Genomic DNA, 17,219 nt, shown 5'->3' with positions numbered 1-17,219 from the left:
GAGAATATTAACACAAAATCATACAATAATACAATTATCCAATTTCTACAGAAATTTTTTAGCTTTCTCATCTGCAACACTTTTCCTTATTTCTGTGAAACAGAGGAAGGAACTGAGAAACAGAAGATGAATGTCCTGCAAGCACATACACATAATCAAGGAACAGCATCTGGCATCCATACGACTGGAGACTTTTTGGGAGAAAAAAAGAGTAGCCACGCTTGATTTATCATTTCTGTATTTCAGTAACAGGCAGTTGCTACCAACTGTCCACAGAGAACAAACTGCAAGAGAAATTGCTAAGACAGTGTATGAATTTTGCATCAGTAATATGAGGGACACAGTTAATATTTGACATTATGAGAACAATACAAACTGAAAAAGGCACACTGTACCATTATAGACCTTCCAAGAATTTTCAATCCAACAAAATTTTGTAACTGGAAACACACACACACACACACACATAGATGAAGTCTTTTGTTTTAGGATATAGTGCTTTAAAGGGAACGTCACTGCAAATGTGTTATTTTTTTGTGTTAAAAGTGTCTTTACAGACATCAAAAATGCACACTAAAACCCAGTGAAATCATGACAGTAATCAGGAATTCATTCATTAATGTGAGAATATTGAATAATATGACAAAATGATGAAGTTATAAGTGGTACAAAATCTTTTGAAATTCAGACAGTAAAAATAAAACAAATAAGGCAGCTAATGAGACTTTCCCAAATGGGACAGACACTTCAGGTTCAACAAGATGATATTTAAATAGGCACTGCAAATGATAACACAGCAAAAAAAAAAATCAAAACTTGTTGCACAAAAATGGAAAACCATGACAACAGCATGAGTGAGCAGAATGTTGAATGTCTGAAAGACACAATAAAGACACAGTGGTTCCTCATATGAGGTTCTTTCTTCCTTACGGTACAGAACCAATAATATGGACAAGTTAATCAGTCGTATTTGAAGACACCAGGAGTTATTTGTAGTGATAGCAAGCAAGAATCTATTTACACCTATACAAGCAATACTATATTACATTAATCCAATTGTTACTCATTTACAGGACATTTTACAGGGGATATAAGGAAAAACCCAATAGTGTTGATATGCTCTATGATTAAAAAAATAAAACGACATAAATTGTGTTATAAGGTGCACTACCTGATCTCAATTTTACTTCACTAAGAGAGGAATATTAAACTCAGTCATTTCAGTATCACCATGACACAGATGGTGATATTTCCCATGATGCTTCCGTGGTAGTGATGAATAATTAAAAGATTTAAACCATACATCTATATTCCTTTTAACAAACGGTGAGGTTATGAGAGTCACTTCCATTTAGGTTTCCTTCTGAACTTTCTGTGTCTTTTTCATTCAACTCCACAAAGCATTACATCCTCAACCACATACATGCGCCAAACCATTTTAAGAAACCTCATACATGCTCCATCGCTCTCAATCAAACAGCTTGGAAATCTATCATCATCATCATTCTGCTGTAAAATATTCTCTTCTATAATCATATAGTAATATTTCCATAAGTCATTTGCCATTTCAGTTACAGTAAGGGTGATAATCTTTTTTATTTCAGGATGTTAAGTAATATTCTAAATTGCACCTTTCGCCTGCAGGCTGTTTCTCGTCAACTCATAAGGCTGAATCAGGATTGAGACGTCTTCTCACCGACCGGATTGGGTTTGGGGTCTGGTCTGTGGGGTTTGTGCTGAGGGCTGCTGCGAAGGTTGTCATCCATCTATAGTACAGGATGTTCAATTCAATCAGAGAAATTACACATAAGCAAAAAGAAAAGAACTACAACCAACATAAGAGTGAAAAAACTCATATATACTTCATGCACAGCTGAAAGTGTATCTGCTAAACCCAACCATGAAACCATGCAAAGAAGATAAAAGTAAAGCAGAAGAGAAGCACCTTCTCTATCAAGTTGGACTCTTTATTTACAAGTTGTGTTAATTTCTGGAGGTTGGCATCCATTGTGTCCTGAACAGGTGGGGAAGGACCTGGAAACAGATGATGTAAGGCAGGGGTGTCAAAGTCAAATACACAGGGAAGGCTGAAAAAACAGATTTGCTACAAGCCAAGGGCAGGACTGCGTCCATGTTTATTAAAACATATTGAAATGGACATAGCCTATTGAACCAAGAGCTAACACAATGTATATTATTTAATGATTAAATAAAGCAGTATTTTCTTATGGCTCTGTCAGTAACTTCAAGGGGAAACCTTTTCAAGGGGAAACCTTTTCAAAAGGCAAACAGCAAAAAAGTAAATGTCCTTCAAAAAAAAAAAGTTCCTTAATATCAAGATAAATGCATAAATGAAACTGCATGCACTATAAACTGAAAATATATTATCATGCATGCATTATTACATGAACAGTAATAATATTGTGCATGCACAATAATAATGCATAACTGTGGGAAAATTTTTTAAAAAAAAAATATTGTGCTGCTCTATGATCCTACCAATCACTGCTTTCAAGCAGTAAAATAAAAATAAAAAATTAAATCAGTCGTATCCTTTCTCATGGCTCTTGTCTGCAATTTTCCCTGAGTACATTCAGCTGAAATATGACTAAAATAAAATAAAAAAATCTATGGTACACAGAAAAAACAATACCTCTGTCCGACCAGCTTTGATGCACAGCTGGAGCACTGCGTCGGAGATAAAACGCGCAAACTCAGCAGAAGACACACAGGTTCACCTTTCACCTCTCTGAACACACACTCTGACTCCCACCTGGCTCGAAACCCCCTGCTCTCAGCGTCCACCTTCCTTTGAGACATTTTTGAGGAGGGGAGTAGCAAAATTCAACTTCCGCTCTGACTGCTGATAAACAATGAAACCAAAGCTCGCTTGTTGCACTGCAGTGACTTCCGCTACCATTGCATTGTGGGGAATGTAGTTTTCTTGCGTGCAAAACACCCATCAGCCAGTTCTAATAGTAATTAAAAATCATTCAGCGGGCCATAAATAATTCATCACGGGCCTGATCTCGCCCACAGGCCTTGACTTTGACATATGTGGTGTGAGGGAACAGGCAGGAAAGGAGGTAGCAGAGATTTGGAAGAACAGGAACAGAGTTAAGGCCGAAGCAAAAAGTGAACATGCTGTAAAAAAAAAGGTGTGGTGAGGACAGGGAAGATACGGATGATGTTAGTCATTTGGTTTGCTTGCAAATGTACAACATGCCCTGCATCTTTGTATCATTCATCATTCATCAAGTACAGTACAGTAGTCAGCACAATAGCCTTACAGGGGTGGTCCACACTGAAGTATTCGGTTAGAATGTTGTCACAGAAGTGCTTGAAATTGTCCAGCTGACTGAGGTGGCTCTGCAGAGGGCTGCTGGGAAGACTGGCTTTGTACAGGGGAGCAATGAAGCCAAACACAAAGGCATCCAGACTGGTTGGCCTACAAACACAAATAATAATCGTTTTACGCTAAAATACAGTGGTATGAAAAAGTTTGGGCACCGTTGATCATTTTCAAGATTTTCCGTTATAAATAGCAGGTTGTGCGGATCAGCAAATTCAGTTAAATACATCATATAGCAGACAAACACAGTGATGTTTGAGAAGTGAAATGAAGTTTACAGGATTAACAGAAAAAGTGCAATAATTACAGTCTTTAAACAGAAATAGGCAGGTGCATAAATTTGGGCACCACAACAGAAAAATTATATCAATATTTAGTAGATCCTCCTTTTACAGAAATAAAAGCCTTTAAACACTTTCTATAGTTTCCAATGAGGGTCTGGATTCTGGTTAAAGGTATTTTTGACCATTCTTCTTTACAAAACATCTCCAGTTCAGTCAATTTTGATGGTTTCTGAGTATGGACAGCCCACTTTAACCACAGATAAGGTCCAGAGCACCTTATTCAACAATGAAGCGGGCTTGTCCAAATGTGCTTTAGCATACCTCAAGAGACTGTTTGTGGCATGTGTGTAGAAAAGGCTTCCGCCACATTACTCTCCCATACAGTATCTCCTTGTGCAAAGTGCGTTGAATAGTTGAACGACGCACAGCAACCCCATCTGCAGCAAGATCATGTTGTGGGTCTTTGGAGCTGGTCGGTGGGTTGAGTTTGACTGTTATCACCATCTTTTGTCTCTGCTTATCAGAGATTTTTCTTGGCCAGCCACTCTGGGCGTTAACTAGAATTGTGCCTTTGGTCTTCCATTTCCTCACTATGTTCCTCACAGTGGAAACTGACAGCTGAAATCTTTGAGATAGCTTTTTGTATCCTTCCCCTAAACCATGAAGTTGAACAATCTTTGTTTCCAGGTCATATTTACAGTTGTTTTGAGGCTTCCCTGTTGCCACTTTTCAGAGAAGATGCAAAGAGGACAACAACTTAATCCTATAAACTTCATTTCATTTCTCAAATATTATTCTGTTTGTCTGCTTTATGAAATATTTAACTGAAATTATTGATCAGAATAACCAGTGATTTATAGGGGAAAACCTGGAAAATTTATCAGAGGTGCCCAAACTTTTTCATAGCACTGTATCTATGGTAAAAAATGAAACATTAAAGAACTTACGAGTTGCCAAAGAAATAGTTTGATGATCCCAGTCTACAGGAGAGAAGATTCAGGCATTCTTTTGCATCGCTGTAGATCTGAGGCAGATAAAGATTTACAGTTATGAAAAAGAACATTTCAGTCACTGGAACAACATGTTCGCTACATAGAACATAAAACTATTCAATCATACTGATCAATATTTACCTTTCCCTCCACCTCAGTAATTCTGTGCAGTGGTGCCTCTCCTTTGGTTAGAAGAATGCGAGAAAGGGCGATGTTGGCATTACGAATAGGGACAACAAAGTTAAGAGGGAATGGCGAGCGTGAGGCAAACCATGGCCGTGTCACATTGGCATAATTTTCCGCGTCCACCCAGAATGTGTGCAACTGTGGAGCACAAAGCATCTCACTACATCGGCAAGGCTCAAAGATTTTTCAGGGAATACGCAGAGGAGAGATAGTAGTACCAGTGCTGGTCGTAGTTTTTCTTCGAGTAAAGCGATGTAGGCCATGGTGTCTGCCCCTTGTCTGGCTGATAGATCGTAGTCTGCATTGAACCGCTGAAAAAAGACACATCACAAATACTAGTTATTCTGCCACATAGGTTTGGGATCATGACGAGCTGATGTCCAATGAGCTCTCTTGATTTCCCATCTTACCTGTTTCCTTAGGAAGTTGAGAATCTGTGTAGGCTCTTGAATGGCAGAGTCTCCAAAGATCAACTCTGGAACCGTTGCTGCAAGTTGAACATCCAGACAAAAATATTGCAATTAAGGACATAAGTCTATTCCAGGGATGCATTGCATCTGGAATGACATATTTTAAGATCTGCTTACAATTCCCATAAATAAATTTCACATGCTATTTTTTTGTGGGTATTTCATTTTCAAGCACATGTAAAGAGGTCTAAATGTACTCCATGGATCTATTATTCCTACTGTGAATACTAAAAATAAATTTCTATATGATCCACAGGATTCTCAGTAGACCACAAAAGTAATCACCAGTGTCTAGACAAGCCCAGCTGCAGCCCACCTGTTAGAGTTTTCCATGTCCAATCAATAGGAGAAACTGTGACTTTTGCTCCACAAAACTTGGCATATGCCTGTAAAACAAAATGAAGTCAACACTTGAATCAGGAAAGATATAAAAAAAAATACAACTGAAACATTTTTCACATGAAACTGTTGGAGCTACTGATCATAATACAAACACATTACAGGACAGAATGATCAGGGGAATAATCTTGCGTAAATCTTGTGATGAAGCTAACGCTTACTGCAGTCCAAAAAGTTGCTCTAATCACAGATGTGAATCAGTTTTGTTTATAGAGTGAAACAGGCAAAATGACAAAAGCACAAAATTTAAAAAACAACAACACCTGATCTACCTAAAACACGACAATTTATCAAAATATTTTGTACCAGTAATAATAATAATAATCACTTTAAGCTCTTTTACAATAAAATGTATATGAAACCCGTGGTTAAATTCTGCTAATGTCGTACTACATGCAATATCTTGAACATCAAGTTGTTATGACAACCCAGCAACCCTGATGGCCTGTGATGCGAAACACGCTCAGCATCTCCCCCATTAGTGTCACCTCCGGTGCTGGAAACACACCGGGGGTGACAGATGGGGGCGTGGCAGTGGACGAAACCAACTGTGAGCCGGGGGGGTGATATTAAAAGTTAACTATGGTCAGTGAACACACTGCGGGCATTTGATGAACGTAACTATTTTAACACATTTAAATGTGAATAGAAGGAATTAAAGTATCGCAATGTTACTTTTCTCTAATATCCATGTCCCTACTTTTCAAAATGCATTAATATTTTTTAAAAACTTTTCAAAGTGTATTAATATGACATTGACACCTGCTTCGATTAGTGAAAAAAAACGTAATTAAATTTTATTAACGTTACTAAACGCGTTTATAACGGAAAATAGTCTGGTTTATTGTTTGTCACACGAGTAATAAAATTAGCGTCACCTTGTGGCAAGAGTTGTAACTGCCTGGTTATGCTGGGAGAACACGACACAATGACAAGCTAGTACACAAATGAATGCTAACGTTCCGAAGAGTCGGAAGAGGTTACAAGCAGCTACTATCACCAGCTACAGAGGGAGGTGGTGGGAACAGCTGACGTCTAACAAACTACAATCACAGCATTATCAGACTGACCTTGAAAAATAAACATGTACTTTCTCAGCTCTGCCAGTGACGTCAGACAACCAGCCATTCAATGACAGGGTACATGCAGTCAAAGTTGTAATTTAACAGCTAACTAAACACGAAATTCAACAACAACTTCATATTCAGCACATCAAGCTGAACATCAGCAGATATCGATCATTGCAGTAGGGACGTTAAGTTAGCATAGAAGCTAACCAGATACACACAGAGCAGATAGAGGCAAAATATAAACATTAAGCTCTGTAGTCTGGATATGGTAACCGCTTTGTTACACAACAGATGATAACGTTACCAGAACTACTAGAGACTCGGCGTGGACTGACGGCAAACCCCAGTCTCCCCCCCAGCATCTCAGCTCCATGGCAGCCGCCATGTTTTGATTCATGGAAGGAGCCGGTGACGTCACTTGGTGAGGCGTGACGAGCGTCTTTCAGACAGCGATACGTTAATTTAAAAATAATAATAAATGACAATAATATATTTAGAATTCAAGAGACTGTTTGAGCAATACATTTTTATGCCAGATAAATTCCAAATTTCAAATGCATTCTTTTTTTTTTCTATTGGAAATGTGCTTTGACACTCAGAATTAATAAAAAAAACAAATACTTTAGAACCACGGCCAGTAGGGATAATGAGCAATCACGGTATAGGCTCTTACATACATGTTTATTTATAAAGTCAAGTAAATATTATGTAAGTAGATAGTAGACATAAAAACTGAAAAAAAAACATTTTACAATCTGTACAATCTGTGGATATGAATGTCCTCACAAAAAATAAATATTCCTTAGGACCAAAGCTAACAGTGCTTAAAATAATCGAGGAACCTTAAAAACTTTTCTCAGGACATATGTTGCCTACCGCGGTGCACTGGCGTCTTGCCCAGAGTGTCCCCCTCCTTACCCCCTGTGCCAGCTGAGATAGGCTCCAGCTTCCCGTGACCCGCTACGCGGAAGAAGCGGCAGAATGAATGAATGTGTTGTCTAATGTAACATTATTATGATACTGTGGCTATTGATTTATCCTTTATTTGTTTCCAGCTTCTTTTTTCTTTTACTGCTAGAAACAAGGGTAACTATTGTCAAATGTTGGCAAGACCGCAGATGCTTGGTTAATTATATTTTGGTTGGAGCTTTAAAGAATCTGTTTGTCATGTGATTGTTTCCAGTACAGTAAATGTATTTTAATTATTTCACATGCTTATGTCACCAGTAAAACCTAGGTTAAAATAATCAAAGTATGCTCATTGTATGTGCTCCCATGTACATAGAAAGTGATCTACTGTATAGCAGAAAGGGGCCATTTAATTTTTACCTGTAAAGGTTTTCAGTAACAATAGCATGGAATCTGCTCCATGGCTGTTAATCTGCCTGGTGAAGGCTGCCAGGTGTTTTGTCAAGGACCAGACAGCCAGACGCAGACGGATGCACATTGATAATGCACTGAGGGATGGTAAATGTCTCTCTTTGGCTCATACAAAAGGCGAGGATGTTGAAATGTACTTGAGGCTAGAAGAACTTTAAGACAAGTACCAGACATCTGTTATGAAATGTTTCCAGGGTCCCAAGTCAGGCCTCTTTGTCCACACTTTTCCACATTCCCGAACAAATGGAATTAAGAAGACATTTTCAGAGGCATGTTGAATGAGCTGAATGAAATGAAATTAAAATGAAAAACATCTGTTACAGAGTTACACAGTTTAGCCTGCTTACTGGAGGTGACCTAGAAAATCAACAAGTATGAAACAGGTTATTGATGTTTTTTTTTTTTTAAATGATGCCAGCTGTAATCTTGTTTTCCTCCCGTAAAACCACAATTCATTTCAGATGGTGTTCATGGTGAATCCAAAGGCATATTTAATGCAGTTTTTTTCTGGTATTATATCACAAACCCATCCAGAGGCACAGATTTAAGAATACATTTTATCCTAAATTAAATGTTCATAAATAAACAAACACAAAAACTTCTGTTATTAAGTTGATCCTGATAATTATTATGTATAATACTTTACATTCTGTGATCATCTTGTCTATGGTAAATCAGAGTGCTAATTCATACAATTTATAGAATATTTGATCAAACTGTAGTGGTTCGTTGACACTCCCACAAGCTCAACAGTCACAACACTGTGCCACTTTCACAGCAGTGGAGTTCAAAGACCCTCCCCTTTGCTTAAAAGCTGTGGCTATGCAACAAAACCATCTCACCCAGCTCAGAATTTACTTCAACGTTTGAATTTGTCGTCTACTCTGTTAATTTGGTGCTTATTAATCTGTGATTTTATTATTTATCTACAAGAGGAAACTATTCAGCCTTCAGGGGTGCAGCTTCTCTTGAGGTATCTACCATACTGAGGCACTGATGATGGGTGTGTGGGCCAGAGCAGCAGTTCTGTATCTGGTGGTGCAACAACTGGTTCTCAGCGTCACAACCCAAGGCATCAGTAAGTATGCAGCACCATCTATGCTTTTCTGGAAAACATCACATATGTGTCTGCAGATCAGTGCAGATCAAGTTATTTAATGCTTCTTTCATCACCTTCAAATTAATTTTTTTCAGATTCTATTTATTTATGACTTAACATTCTTTTATCTAGCTGCAAGAAGATGTAAATAATAATGATAATGTTGCTGGTTTGCATGGAGCTGGACTTTTTTTTATTTATTTTTTTTGGAGCCTGTACAATTTCACATCTGGAATTTCGTAATGGTCTGAACTAAATGATGCCAGCATTGGATGGTGGAACAAGAGTAAGTGCCACCTGAGAGAATGCATGAAGATGACTTTGATGTGCCTGGAATATACTATACGTGCAAATGTTACCATGCAATTTACTATCCCCTCATATTATTCTTGAATTCAGCTAATAGGATATAGGAGCAAGTGTTATTGTGAGTGTATATGTTTGTGAATGTGTCTGTGCACGTGGGCGTGAGGAAGCAGGTTGTCTGACTGTCTGCTACTCCAGTCTACAACTCTATAAAACACAGCAGGATGCAAACAGGAGCATTCATTTACACACATGTATGCATGTGCACACATACTCACATAAACACAAACAGATGCCCAGTCACACTTTATAAAGTACCATGTGGGATTGACTCAGCAGTAGCCATCCACACTATTCTGCTGGCAACAACCATTAAGACACAAATATAGTGAGCCCTCCATTAAAATTGACAAAGAAGATCAGCAGCGTTTATGTAGTGCATAGATGGAATGCTTTCAGTAGTGTGATCAATATTTCATTTTGCAGTTTGTTTTCCTGACTGTTAATTTGTGTCTTTTCGCTGTAGGTTCATATCATTCTTACGTTACAGTGCATTGACAGACGTTTAATGCACCGTTTCCCTTTTGATAATTGTCTCCCGTGTTAGTCTACGACCTGCTGAAGTCTCCGGACTGCCTGCCAGACTTGCTCCAAGGAAGCCTGAAGAGCAAAGGGCGAGCTGAGGCTTTCCTTCTCTCTTCCTTCAGGCTCCACAGCAAGGCCCCCACCTCTCTCTACAGTATCATCAACCCCAAAGACAACACCAAGTACCTTGACCTCATTGTGCAGGCCAAACTGAACAAGGGTGAATAATTAATATACTGACAAATGGGATGCACTCCAAAATCTACAGTACCAGAAATCTGTTTTAAATCATTGTTGCTTTGCTCCACCTGTAGTGATCATTCGGTACCTGAAGACTGACGGCAGATACAGCACAACTACCTTTAACCACCCGTCCCTGGGAGATGGCCGAGATCACCATGTGATGCTGCATGCTAGCGGGCTCCAGCGTGGCCCACCTCGGCTCAACATCTATATTGACTGCAGATTGGCACACACTTTGAAGGATCTACCAGCTGCATTTGGTTCTCTCCCACCCGGTCCCAACAAGGTGGCACTTAGAACCTTGCAGTCAAGTGGACAGGTGAATAAAACAAACACGAGTGTTCATGTAGAAATATGCTGTTTAGAAGCTAAAGCAATTGCTTAAATAATTGGACATATGCCTTTTATCCATTTTTAAGGATAAATTGACAGATTTGAAGCTGGTGATGGAGGACACAATAGATAATGTGGCCACCCTGCAGGAATGTCATATGGATCAGGATGAATCTCTGCAGCTGCTGGGTGAGAACAGACGGTTATTGACTGTCTGGCATCACCCAACAAGGTCATTCACTCATTTACCCTGAATGATGTGTTGTGTTGTTGATTTTCTCATTCTGATTTGCAAAATTCATGTAGATATCCATAGAGGCAGAACCACACGTGACCAGGTTTCCATGCTGGAGCTGAAGAACCTGTTAACTGAGATGAAGGAGCTGCTTCATCTGCAGGTGGCCCATTCTTTCCTGTCTTGGTGTCGTGCATTTCACAAGTTTTACTCTAGATGGAACATAGAAATTGTTGAAAATATTTAGAAAAATCAAGAAAAGATCTACACGGTATTTACACATAGTTCTAATATACTTAACAGTCCAATAATATGTTGATTTTCTTTGCCAGCTTCTTAAAAATCTGAAAAATATTAAATGGATAAGATTTAGCTATGAGAAAATATTTTTGGAAAGCATTGAGTTGCAGAAAATTTCCCTGGGTTGTTTTTCCTTTGAAGGGATTATTTTTAAAACTGGAAGAATGTGAATTGAGTCATGACCATTTGGAATTTCGTTTTTCTTCAGAATAAGATGGTTTTGCAAATAAATCAGCAACTTGTTCAAAATGAGAATCCAGACTGTTAAGAGCTGTTTCTCAAGAGCTATCTTGTTTCATGACTTTCTTCAACCCCAACAACAGACAGCTAAGTAATACAGAGCAGCAGAAGGAAGTGGATGATCTCAGAGGAAGTGGAGGATTTGTGAGAGGATAAGGCATCAAGCAGACAGCCTGAGGCAATAAAGTGCTTTTTATATAGTTCAGTATCTCAGAGTTGCCAGACACACTTTGCGAATCCTTTATCTAAGGAAACACATAACAAGCTTATCTCAGCAGACACACATTTTACAGTGTCATTCTGATGTTCAGAAGTTATTATTACAGATAGAGATTTGATCTGGTTGTATTGCTGTAAGCTGACACAATTACACACAATGACCCAATCTGTGCAGTTTGTCCCAACTAACAGTTCTACATTCTACTTCTTTCTGGCAAAGATTAAGGAGACAACTTCTTTAAAGAGTACCATCATGGAGTGTCTTGCCTGTGGTAACTACAATCTGATTCTTCATTAACACAGTATTTAGACACTGTGGACAAACTGACATCTCAACAAAATGTGTTCATATCTGTCTGTGTGCCCACAGATCTCAGGGGTAGTCCAACTGACTCGGGTCCAACTCCGAGTCCCGAGATGTTTGTTGTGAAGCCTCAGCCTCTGACTCAGTGCCCACCTGGGACCTGTTTTAGACAGGACATGTGCATCCCTATGGAGTTGGGGGGGTTCCGATGTGGCCCCTGTCCAGACGGTTATACAGGAGATGGGGTCCACTGTGATGATGTAGATGAGGTAGGGATACTAAGCTTTCTCATACACACAAGTCTCTGAAATATGAAAGTAGCATTTCACCTTTTTTTTAAATTTTTTTACTTTGTTGGGTTTTAGTGCCAGTTTGACCCCTGTTTCCCTGGTGTCCCATGCGTGAACACTGCCCCTGGTTTTCGCTGTGGAAAATGCCCTCTGGGATACACCGGTCCAGGGATAACTGGAGTGGGAGTATCCTATGCTAAGACACACAAACAGGTACAACATCAAAAATAACACACCAATCTGTGCCTCGTAATGTATTGACAGTCACCGTTTCCTCCCAGGCGTGCGAGGATATAGATGAATGTCGGGGCCCACTTCAGAATGGAGGTTGCACTGCCAACTCACACTGCTACAATACAGTAGTAAGACCACTGCGACTGTGTGATTGTCATTAAAGCCTATGAAGGTGGAACAGCCCAGTTTGTGACTCTGCTGCTCTCACTAGGGCTCATTCCGCTGTGGGGATTGTAAAACTGGCTTCACTGGTGACCAGGAGAAAGGCTGCCGTGGAGCCAGGCTTTGCCCCAACGGTCAACCCAACCCCTGTCACACAAATGCAGAGTGTGTTGTGGCGAGAGACGGCAAAATTGGCTGTGTGGTATGATACTAAATTATTGATGTCATAATCGCCATTATGAGTATTACTGGATGACGACTGTGACTCACCAACTGTTCCATTTTTCCTAAAATGCTTTCCTGCATGTGTGTGTGTGTGTATGTATGTGTGCGTTTGTGTGTGTGTGTGTATGTGTGTCAGTGCGGTATTGGTTGGGCAGGTAATGGCTATGCGTGTGGAAAGGACACAGATATTGATGCATTTCCTGATGTTAACCTCAATTGCAGAGACGACAACTGTAAGCAGGTACACACATCTACACCCACTGCCCTCTCCTGCATTCACGTTCCGCATGTATTAAAAATTAATATAATGTTGATGATTGCTGTGTTTCCAGGACAATTGTATATTTGTGCCAAACTCTGGCCAAGAAGATGCAGACAGGGATGGTATGGGTGATGCCTGTGACGATGATGCAGATAATGATGGCATTACTAACATAGATGTAAGTGTCGTAGCTCCACAAGATCAGCATGCACTGAGCTCTCAGAAATTGGTGGACATTCTGTGAGCAATATTTTCGCTGAGCCCATTCACTATACAGTGAACCTTGTCTGTCCCAGGATAATTGTTGGTTAATTCCTAATGTGGACCAAAGGAACAGCGATAAGGATATCCATGGCGACGCCTGTGACAACTGCCGAACAGTTGAAAATCCTTCTCAGAAGGATACCGATGAGGATGGGGTGGGAGATGAATGTGATGATGATAAGGATGGAGATGGTAAGTGTGTTACTATTCAATGGCCAAATTGATATTATTGTCATGTAGTAGTCACATATAGTAGATTGCTGAATATGACTTGGTATAATTAGAAGGATATATTGCATTTTTTATCACGGGGATGTAAAGGTGGTAATGACCATTACTGTGACCAGACCATTTTGATTCTGCTGCAACAATTAGAGTTAGTTAAGTTAAGAACGCATTGTGTGAAACCTAATGACTGCTAATCACATTAAAAGACTTACGGGGTTCTTCAAACCGCATCTTGTCTGGATCAAGCCGTCTAGACAAGAATAGCGTCTTTACTACCCTGTTTGGTGGAAACTGTGGAATGGCACCACTTTTTATCTGTTCAAAACATCTCTCTGGTCTTGTATCTGCTTCCAATTCACTTCCTGTACCAGTCACACCACTGGCTCCCAGGCAAACAAGTCCAGCATCAAAACAAACCTTAAAGATCCCAGTAGAAAGCAGTTTCAAGTATTAACATGTTCCAACTGGAATCTTCACTGTTGTCTCATAACTTTATTCCACCTTTACCCTTTGAAGCACCTTTTTGTTTTCCACTGCGAACACACATTCACTTCCCTGCTTCTGCCTTGTTTACCTTTCTGTACTTACATATGTTGCTCATTTAGACCGTGGAGTGACTACTGTTCATTCAGCTTGTCAGAACTCCAACTTCTGGATCATTTGGTTATGTCTTCAACTCAGAGGCTGGATTGTTACGCGCTTGGTAATGTCTGCCTTCTTTCTGAAAACATTTTTCCAGAGTAAGCCTCTGCCAGGCATAAAGGCCATTGGAAACTATTTCACCGGCGTCTTAAACAAACACTGCCATCTGGTGATGCATTTGACAGACTGTGTCCATGGGCTGTGTTACCTAATGCTTTCTTTTCTTTTTTTTAAAAATTTCCTGTCAATCCTCTCTCACATGACACACAAATTAAAATACTGTGGTGTTTATGTTCTCAGGCTTTCACAATATTCTTGACAACTGCCAGGGAGTGCCCAACCCTGATCAAAGTGACAGAGATAATGATGGGGTGGGAGATGTTTGCGACAGCTGTCCTGACATGTCCAACCCCAACCAGGTAACAAATGAAACAAGCAACCACCTGAATCAGATCCATCACCATAACCCCGACTGACTCCTTCTATGTTTACGTGCAGTTTGACTCGGATGATGACCTCATTGGAGATACCTGTGATGACAACATAGACAAGTACTGTCATCACCTGTGATGTCATTAAAGATGTATTGTGTGTCGCCATCTGGTTTCACCTGCTCTGCCTCCTTTTTGTCAGTGATGGTGACGGCCACCAAAACACAATGGACAACTGTCCTATGGCCATCAACCCCTCTCAACTGGATACCGACAAGGACGGAAAGGTTTCAAACTTTCAATTCCTTCCTTCATTTTTCCTAATTCATCTCATGTGTGCTGGGTGTGTCACACTGATTCGTGTGTGCTGTTTTATCTGGATAGGGAGATGAGTGTGACGATGATGATGATAATGACGGCATAGTGGATGATGACGACAACTGCAGACTAGTTGCCAATGTGGACCAAAAGGACACAGACGGTTAATATCACTTCAGGAAGTGTACATCCACATGTGCAGTATATATATTTCTGCTGTGTCATAATATCATTTCATTTCAGACAATGGAGTCGGGGATGCGTGTGAAGGAGACTTTGACAAAGACAACGTCATTGACATAATTGATCACTGCCCAGAAAATGCTGAGATCACCCTGACTGATTTCAGAGCCTATCAGACGGTAGTGTTGGACCCGGAAGGGGACTCTCAGATTGACCCAAACTGGGTCGTCCTCAATCAGGTAAACAGTCATCAGATCAATTCCCTTTTCTCCTCAGCCTCTATTACAATTTCAATCAATTCTTAAATGAGCTCATGCTTGTTCCACAGTTTCTTACAGGATAGTACATTTTGATCAAATTGTCATTTTGAATTCAAATTCATAAATTCAGTTCAAACAAATTCCCCTACAAATGATCTCATGAGTCTTATAATAGTATAAATTTAATTGAACTTCTTTCTTTTGACCTGACAGGGCATGGAGATAGTTCAGACCATGAACTCTGACCCTGGCCTCGCTGTGGGTAAGCACAGAATACCTTCCCACCCCACTGTCTCATCTGCTTTCATCGGTTTCCTACTTTCTTTCACGTTTTTGTCCTCTTCTGTCCAAACCTGCAGGCTACACAGCCTTCAGTGGGGTTGATTTCGAGGGAACGTTCCATGTGAATACGGTGACCGATGATGACTATGTTGGCTTCATATTTGGCTACCAGGACTCCTCGTCCTTTTATGTGGTGATGTGGAAACAGACAGAACAAACGTACTGGCAGGCTGCACCATTCAGAGCTGTTGCAGAGCCAGGAATACAACTCAAGGTGAATGTCTGGCTGTTTCTATAAATATCTGTCTTGCTTCCTCACTCAAACCCTTCCCTCCCATCTCGAGCTCTGTCTCTCAATCTGACTAGTAAAAGAAAACAGCCACCCAGCTAGAATCAGGGTCTGCTCTGAGGTTTCTGCCTGTTTTTCCTCACTTTTGCCCGAGTATTTCCTCACAGACTATTGTTGATTGACCTAAAAAATAAAGAGTATAGTCTGAACTTGTTTTAGAAAGTGACAGTTGTTTAGTAACATTTAAACAAAACTGGCTTGTTTTTATCATCTGTTGTCAATACTATTTTTCCACTCTGATGTTCATCATTAGGTTGTGAAATCAAAGACTGGTCCTGGTGAGTATCTGAGGAACTCGCTCTGGCACACAGGAGACACTGCCGGTCAGGTCCGCCTCCTGTGGAAGGACCCCAGGAACACCGGCTGGAAGGACAAGGTCTCCTACCGCTGGTTCCTCCAGCACCGACCACAGATCGGGTATATCAGGTACGAGCAGAGCACAGCAGCACTCACAGACACAGCTGTACTATGTGGACTAACTAATCTGACTTCATGTGCCAACCAGGTCACGCTTCTATGAGGGATCAGACCTGGTGGCGGACACAGGGGTGATAATTGACACCAGTATGAGAGGAGGGAGACTGGGAGTGTTCTGCTTCTCTCAAGAAAATATAATATGGTCCAATCTAAAATACCGTTGCAATGGTAAGTGCAAATTTAAGGACATCCAGTCATCTTACAAGTACAAGTTTAAAAGTTGTTCTTTCTTTCTGGTCCCCACAGACACAATTCCTGACAACTATCTCAATGCCTACAACACCCAGTGAAGGTAGAAGATGAATGTGGTCCATCAAGGAAATGATTTGAGCCCTGTAGAATATATGGATTAGAGGAGCAGACGATGAGAGAGGACATGAGTAAAGAAAAATAATTTAAAAAAACATTTGTTAAAAAAAATTGCGATGGTCTTAGGGAAGCATTAAACTGGGCATTATATACCAGTACAAACTGTATTTGCGCCTTCCTTTTTATAAGCATTTTATGAATAATGTGTAATATATCATACTTTTAATAAATTTCTACTTAAATAAAATCCTGAGCATTTCACACATTTCAGTATAAGTTATTCATCTATAGGGACAACGTATTGGA

At 40.0% G+C, this 17,219-nt stretch overlaps 2 protein-coding genes across 4 annotated transcripts; one reads left to right on the top strand and one right to left on the bottom strand.

Annotated features, from left to right (window-relative positions):
• Positions 1-17: 17 nt before the first annotated feature.
• Positions 18-7,150, bottom strand: mtx3 (metaxin 3). 3 transcript variants are annotated; one of them, XM_068311254.1, is made up of 9 exons: positions 7,058-7,150; positions 5,601-5,670; positions 5,225-5,301; positions 5,033-5,125; positions 4,770-4,952; positions 4,584-4,660; positions 3,291-3,448; positions 1,946-2,034; positions 18-1,766 (listed from the first exon to the last, which is right to left on the bottom strand). In XM_068311254.1, exons 1-9 carry the CDS (start codon positions 7,148-7,150, stop codon positions 1,674-1,676), a joined length of 933 nt encoding a protein of 310 aa, XP_068167355.1. In that variant the 3' UTR covers positions 18-1,673. The 3 variants fall into 3 exon arrangements, with proteins under 3 accessions (XP_068167355.1, XP_068167356.1, XP_068167357.1); XM_068311255.1 differs by lacking the exon at positions 1,946-2,034 and having other exon boundaries at positions 84-1,766; XM_068311256.1 differs by lacking the exons at positions 18-1,766; positions 1,946-2,034 and adding an exon at positions 2,655-2,809.
• Positions 7,151-8,953: 1,803 nt separating this feature from the next.
• On the top strand, positions 8,954-17,176 carry thbs4a (thrombospondin 4a). Its single transcript, XM_068311240.1, has 23 exons — positions 8,954-9,211; positions 10,146-10,343; positions 10,438-10,685; positions 10,786-10,888; positions 11,006-11,097; positions 11,914-11,965; positions 12,064-12,266; positions 12,363-12,500; positions 12,569-12,649; positions 12,733-12,885; positions 13,045-13,149; positions 13,241-13,348; positions 13,467-13,626; positions 14,605-14,723; positions 14,803-14,855; positions 14,938-15,022; positions 15,120-15,216; positions 15,297-15,475; positions 15,710-15,758; positions 15,856-16,052; positions 16,381-16,553; positions 16,633-16,772; positions 16,851-17,176. The coding sequence occupies exons 1-23, from the start codon at positions 9,130-9,132 to the stop codon at positions 16,892-16,894; spliced, it is 2,859 nt and encodes a 952-aa protein (XP_068167341.1). The 5' UTR covers positions 8,954-9,129; the 3' UTR covers positions 16,895-17,176.
• The last annotated feature ends 43 nt before the right edge of the window (positions 17,177-17,219 follow it).

This window comes from Antennarius striatus, chromosome 3 (genome assembly GCF_040054535.1).
Source record: "Antennarius striatus isolate MH-2024 chromosome 3, ASM4005453v1, whole genome shotgun sequence".
NCBI classification, from domain to species: domain Eukaryota; kingdom Metazoa; phylum Chordata; class Actinopteri; order Lophiiformes; family Antennariidae; genus Antennarius; species Antennarius striatus.
This window is presented reverse-complemented; position numbering and strand designations above follow the sequence as displayed.

Excerpts from the sequence above, each read along its gene's own strand:
- thbs4a (XM_068311240.1), top strand. The coding sequence starts at position 9,130 with ATGATGGGTGTGTGGGCCAGAGCAGCAGTTCTGTATCTGGTGGTGCAA. Across the intron at positions 11,966-12,063 it reads CATGGAGTGTCTTGCCTGTG|ATCTCAGGGGTAGTCCAACT; the intron begins GTAACTACAATC and ends GTGTGCCCACAG. Across the intron at positions 16,773-16,850 it reads TCTAAAATACCGTTGCAATG|ACACAATTCCTGACAACTAT; the intron begins GTAAGTGCAAAT and ends TGGTCCCCACAG.
- mtx3 (XM_068311254.1), bottom strand. The coding sequence starts at position 7,150 with ATGAATCAAAACATGGCGGCTGCCATGGAGCTGAGATGCTGGGGGGGA. Across the intron at positions 3,449-4,583 it reads AACTATTTCTTTGGCAACTC|GCCAACCAGTCTGGATGCCT; the intron begins GTAAGTTCTTTA and ends TTGTGTTTGTAG. Across the intron at positions 1,767-1,945 it reads AGTCCAACTTGATAGAGAAG|ATGGATGACAACCTTCGCAG; the intron begins GTGCTTCTCTTC and ends CCTGTACTATAG.